This window comes from Juglans microcarpa x Juglans regia, chromosome 6D, assembly GCF_004785595.1.
Source record: "Juglans microcarpa x Juglans regia isolate MS1-56 chromosome 6D, Jm3101_v1.0, whole genome shotgun sequence".
Classification (NCBI taxonomy): Eukaryota; Viridiplantae; Streptophyta; class Magnoliopsida; order Fagales; family Juglandaceae; genus Juglans; species Juglans microcarpa x Juglans regia.
The window spans coordinates 26,026,973-26,032,821 of NC_054604.1; the positions used below are offsets into that span (position 1 = coordinate 26,026,973).

The following is a 5,849-nucleotide window of genomic DNA, read 5'->3' on the forward strand; positions in this document are numbered from 1 at the left end:
AATAAATTCTCACATTCCATCTTTCAGACTTCGTTAGAATGATTAATTCATCTCAATTTATCTTAACTCATTATTATAAATTTTTTAAATTTTAATATAAGATATAATAAATAATTTAATTTTTTCAAATTTTAAAATAATAATAATATTAAAAAATAATATTTTAATAATATTTTATTATCTCAACTCAACTCAACTCACTTCAACATCTAAACGTAACCTCAATTTCAAAAAAATATTTCTCATCTAATAATCATTTTTATTGATTTATGTGATTTGAATGAAAAACAAAAATTAAAACAATTTTCATATTTATTTAAACAAATTTCAGAATACTTTTGTCAATAAAATACCCCCATAGAGCCAGAAGCGAGCTCTATATCAACCTCAATTCTCGCACACCAAAGACCAAACTACTCTTTCAATTTTCTTCTTTGCTACATATTTGTAAGCGCACCCAATTTCCCTCGATTTCTTGTGGGCGGAGTTTGAGAAGGCTCAGATCCGGTTTCGTTCTTGCCGATGGGTTACGAAGACGATCCGTATGTGTCTCTCTCTTTCTATTTGCGAGGGATTTAGGGTTTCTGATGATTCTTTCCTAGAAAATTTGGGTTTTGTTTGTTTTTTCAGGTACCGCGACGAGGATGGAGAGCCGTTGATGGACTACGATGACGTACAGTCGGATAGGGAGCTGTCTCCGGAGCCTCGACGGGACCTATTGGATGACGAAGACATCGAGGACGAATGGCAGCGCGGTGGGGGAGGAGAGAGCGGTCGGAGACGCCGGTATACGACGCGGACCCCTCGTCATTGAACGCGAAACCCCGGAAGCGGCTGATTAAGAAGAGCGACACCACCACGGCGAAGGAGATCGTGGTTCCTAGCCTGGTCGATGAGGACGAGGACGTTGAGGATTTTGAGAGGAATCGGAAGAGGAGGAAGGAGGGTGGTGGGAGTAGTGGGAAGAAGGAGAGGAGGCATAAAGAGGAGAAGAGAGGGTTTTCTTCGGGGAAGGGTGAGTCCAATAAGTTCTCCAAGAGAGGGTTTTCTTCTGGGAAGGATCGCGATGGTGAGGTCAAGGAGATGTGGGACACCATTGCCGGTGGCGACTCTGAGGTATAATAAATCTTTGGTGTCCAGATCTTGAATCTTTTCAAATTGATGGCCTTCCTTTTACATTTTTAGTTTTTCTGCAAGTTTTATGTTCTTGAGCAAGAGACTCTGATTCCTGCTGAATTTAATGTGGGTAATGAGCGTGGGTAATATTTTTATATAAAAAAGGAAAGAAATTAGTGAAGTTTGGGTCGAGTTTTCTATGTCTGATTAGTTGTGATTCACTAACCGCATGAAAAAAAATATAAGAATAGCGAGTTGATTCTATATTAGTTGATTCTATACATAAGTATCACAACTTATATTTGTGATTCTATATGACCTATTAGTTGTGATTCTTATATGACTTATTCTATATGTGGCGTGGCCTGAGATATGCTTAACTAGTTGATTCTATATGACTTGTTTATGCTCTTGGTTCCTACTAATTTTTTTTTAATTGTTTCTATCTTTTGGATGCATTAGGATGATCAAGAAGGTTTCAGGACTGTGGATGATGATAACTTCATAGATGACACTGGTGTAGATCCTGCTGACGGGTATGGAAGTGGCAATGAGCCGCGTTCTCCTACTGATGCTCCTCAGGTCAGTGCTCTCTCTCTCTCTCTCTCTCTCCCCATATATATATATCATAAAAGTAGTGATGGCGTATGGTGTTGTTTTTGTGCCTGGATGTTTTTTTGATGCATTTACTGGTACATCATTTGGATGTTTCTAGGCTGAGGAGGGTGAAGATGATGAAATTAATCAGCTCTTCAAGATGGGGAAGAAAAGAAAGAAGAATGACAGAAGCCCAGCGGACATAGCATTGCTTGTTGAGAATGTCATGGCCGAGCTTGAGGTTACAGCAGAAGAGGATGCAGACCTTAATAGACAGGGGAAGCCTGCTGTTAATAAACTAAAAAAACTACCTCTTCTGACCGAGGTCCTTTCAAAGTAAGCTCTCTGTCATTAGTTTCTTTGTGAGTTCTTTCTTTTCTTAGCATTTGTAATCCTGATTTTTTAGAGAATTATATTCCATGTCAACTACTATTGGTGCAGGAAGCAGCTTCAACAAGAATTCTTAGATCACGGGGTGCTAAATCTATTGAAGAATTGGCTTGAACCTCTTCCCGACGGAAGCTTGCCAAACATAAATATCCGCGCTGCAATTTTGAAGATTTTGACTGATGTATGCCAGATTTTCATGCAATTTATTCTATGATTTGTATTCATGGTTGTAGTCAGAATATATGTGGCACTTGATATGCTGTTTCTGTTATGCAGTTTCCCATCGATTTAGAGCAGTATGATAGAAGAGAACAACTGAAGAAGAGTGGTCTTGGAAAGGTTAGGAACCAGCTTGTTAGATAATTTTTGCAGCTTGGATATAGGAGGAAAGGCTTTGACTGATGTACTCTATTATTGGGCAGGTCATTATGTTTCTATCAAAATCTGACGAGGAAACCACATCCAATAGAAAACTTGCAAAGGATTTGGTCGATAAATGGGTAATGTAAAATTCTAACATGAAATGGTGACGTCAAAGTTTTGATAAATAAATGAGATGCTCATCCTGCTTTTTATATTACTCATTTGACAGAGAGTGGTATTAAAAGTTGCAGTTCTCTTCAATAAAATCCTTATTTACAGAAGAAAAAAAAGTGATGGTGGATATACTTCTCTCTGTTCAAGAATCATGCCATGGTCATACAAAACACTTCAATGATGATTGAAATTTGATTTGAAATGTTCAAACTATTTATTTTCGGTTGTGATATACTTCTCAATGATCACACAATTGGTTGTTTACAAGGGTTCCTATTTGAAATTTTGATTCCCAAGTCTTTGGCCAGTGATTGATTTTTTAGTTGTGACTTCTACAGAAATTTCCTTTGTTTGTTGCCATTTTCTTTTCTTTTATAATCCTTGAAGTTCTCATACATGGGTTCCTATTATATTTAGTGGCATTGAAATTTTATTTTCCACTCTAAATTCGAGTGCAGAGTCGACCAATATTTAATAAGAGTACAAGATTTGAGGAGATGAGAAATGTCGATGATGAGAGAATTTTCTTTTTTTGTTGCCATTTTCTTTTTCTTTTATAATCCTTGAAGTTCTCATACATGGGTTCCTATTATATTTAGTGGCATTGAAATTTTATTTTCCACTCTAAATTTGTGTGCAGTCGACTAATATTTAATAAGAGTACAAGATTTGAGGAGATGAGAAATGTCGATGATGAGAGAATTTTCTTTTTTTGTTGCCATTTTCTTTTTCTTTTATAATCCTTGAAGTTCTCATACATGGGTTCCTATTATATTTAGTGGCATTGAAATTTTATTTTCCACTCTAAATTTGAGTGCAGAGTCGACCAATATTTAATAAGAGTACAAGATTTGAGGAGATGAGAAATGTCGATGATGAGAGAGTTCCCTACCGAAGGCCACCTCTGAAGAAGTACTTATTGTGACTTGTTCTGCATGTTTCTCCAACTTGTATCTGCCATATACACAATGTTCTTTGTGTAATTTGTTTTCCATTTTTATTAGGCCGGCTAATAAAGCTGCTGGAATTGAATCTAGAGATGGTGATCTTGACTTGGATGAATTCTCACGGTAAGATGCAATGACAGTCTTTTTTTTTCATAGGTGAAATAACATGTGGTGACAGTCGTTTTTTCGTTCTGGTTCCTTTATTTTCTGTGATTCATATTTCCAACGATGTTAAGATTTTAGTTTTTACTACAATCCAGGGAACGCAAGTCTGGCCAATCGTCTTCCAGACTGCATGCTTCAAGACCGGAAGCAACACCCTTAGATTTTGTGGTGCGACCACAATCTAAGATTGATCCAGATGAAGTTAGAGCACGTGCAAAACAAATTGTACAAGATCAGCGTCGTTTGAAGGTTGGTTTTCTTCTGCTGAAAAGTTAAATATTATAATTAAGAAAACATTTCTGGGCATGCCTGTATGTTTCAATGGAATGGTGAATATAAATGTTTTTCTCTAATTGGTGAGATAGTCCGCTTCAATTTTGTACACAAACGAGTTGGTTTTCTTTGTTTTATTAGATCTGGAAGAGGCAACGCATTAGCATCCGGGTGTGTTTAGTTATTACTTTTTTCTGCTGAATGACCTATTTCAAGTCTCAATGGTCAACCAATAATGTCGTCAATTTTGGAGAGAGTGAAATTCACTTTTGGGACAAGCCTCAGTTTTACCTGAACTCCACCTCACTCTTCTTCTGTTTTCCTTTTATTGGTTTTGGCCGTTATAGAGTAGAACCTAAACTCAACATTACTACCCAACTTGAGAGCAAGAACATTTTCTGGGTAGTGACATCTCTTCATAGGTAATCAGATTTGAAAGTTGTATTATAAAAGATCGTCTGATGGCCCAATTCATACCATAATCACGACACTTTATCATCCAAGTGGGCATAAAATGTTACGGTGTCCTTACGGAAGTGTTAAATTGTTAGAAACTTAGAAAGTTCAAGCCTTCTCTGGCATGGTTACCCCAGATGGCAGTCTGCTTTATGTGTCTGTGCTTGGTGTGCAGGTGGTGTTGTGTTTGTGCAGTCTATAGCGAATTGTGTTTTTACTGTAATTCTAAACCTGCAAGTACTTGTTAATGGCAGATGAATAAGAAGTTGCAGCAGTTGAAGGCTCCAAAAAAGAAGCAGCTCCAAGCCACTAAGCTTAGTGTGGAGGGTCGCGGCATGCTCAAATATCTGTAATGTTGCAACTCACTTAATTGTTTGACAAGAAGGGTGCATTGTGTGGCCAATATCATCATGATATACTGATGGCTCATGCTGCTGAAATATCAATGTGAAAGGAAGTTTTAGTAGCAAGAGCTTCTTCAAATGCTGAAGGTTGCACTGTTTTCTTCATCCCCTCCCCCCCTTCTTATGGCATGAGGTGCAGTCTGGCATACTGGTGCTGAGTGTAGCTTCATTAATAATGGTTTTAAGGAAGTGACATGACTTCCTTTCTGATCCAAACTGTAATATTTAGCTTCAACATGTATGCAAAATATTTATACACATATGACATATTCATCATCAAGAAACTGAATTGTTATCATTTTTCAAGAAAGATTGGTGATTGATGCGCCATTTGGCTCCAAATGAATGGGACATTTTCTTGTGAATATTGAGAGCAGTTACAATGCAGAATCAACTTCTACTCTTCCCAGTGTAGACCTTTGAGAGTATTCGTATTGGTTTTATCAAATTTATCTTTAAAATTTGATAAAAAGTATATGTTTGTCATAAATTCAAAACCATAATCGGTTAAAATAATAATATAATATTATTTTTTTAGTAATAATATTTTTAATTTATTTTTTTTATATTTTATAATTATATTAACTATATATTAATTAATAATTTAATTTGATATTTAAATTATTGTTTTTTAACTTAAATATATTGTGATTTAAAATTAGAAAATAATAATTTAAATAAATAAAATAATAATTATAGTGTGAATAATTAATTTTTGAATTTGGAGATAAATTTAAAAATACTGTAGTTTAAAATTAAAGATTTAAATATATGTTGAATCTAATAAATTAATTTTAAATATAAATTCATCAAATTTTAAAGATCACACTCTGTACTAATGCTAGGATGAAGGAAGGTAAACTAACCATGTATATACCCACCACTTTCTTTCCGCTTGTCTTGTCCAACCTAAAAGGGGTTGAAAAGAGTGACTCGTCATCGCCAGCTGTTGGGATTGGGGAAA

The 5,849-nt window shown here is 35.7% G+C and overlaps 1 protein-coding gene across 1 annotated transcript; it reads left to right on the plus strand.

Annotated features, from left to right (window-relative positions):
* The first annotated feature begins 249 nt into the window (after positions 1 to 249).
* Positions 250 to 5,250, plus strand: LOC121234614 (protein IWS1 homolog 1-like). Its single transcript, XM_041130614.1, is given in 12 exon segments — positions 250 to 542; positions 631 to 763; positions 766 to 1,116; positions 1,579 to 1,698; positions 1,832 to 2,049; positions 2,155 to 2,284; positions 2,380 to 2,442; positions 2,526 to 2,603; positions 3,461 to 3,552; positions 3,645 to 3,710; positions 3,848 to 4,001; positions 4,736 to 5,250. Coding segments are annotated over 12 exon segments (1,524 nt in total). The 5' UTR covers positions 250 to 522; the 3' UTR covers positions 4,835 to 5,250.
* Positions 5,251 to 5,849: the final 599 nt, after the last annotated feature.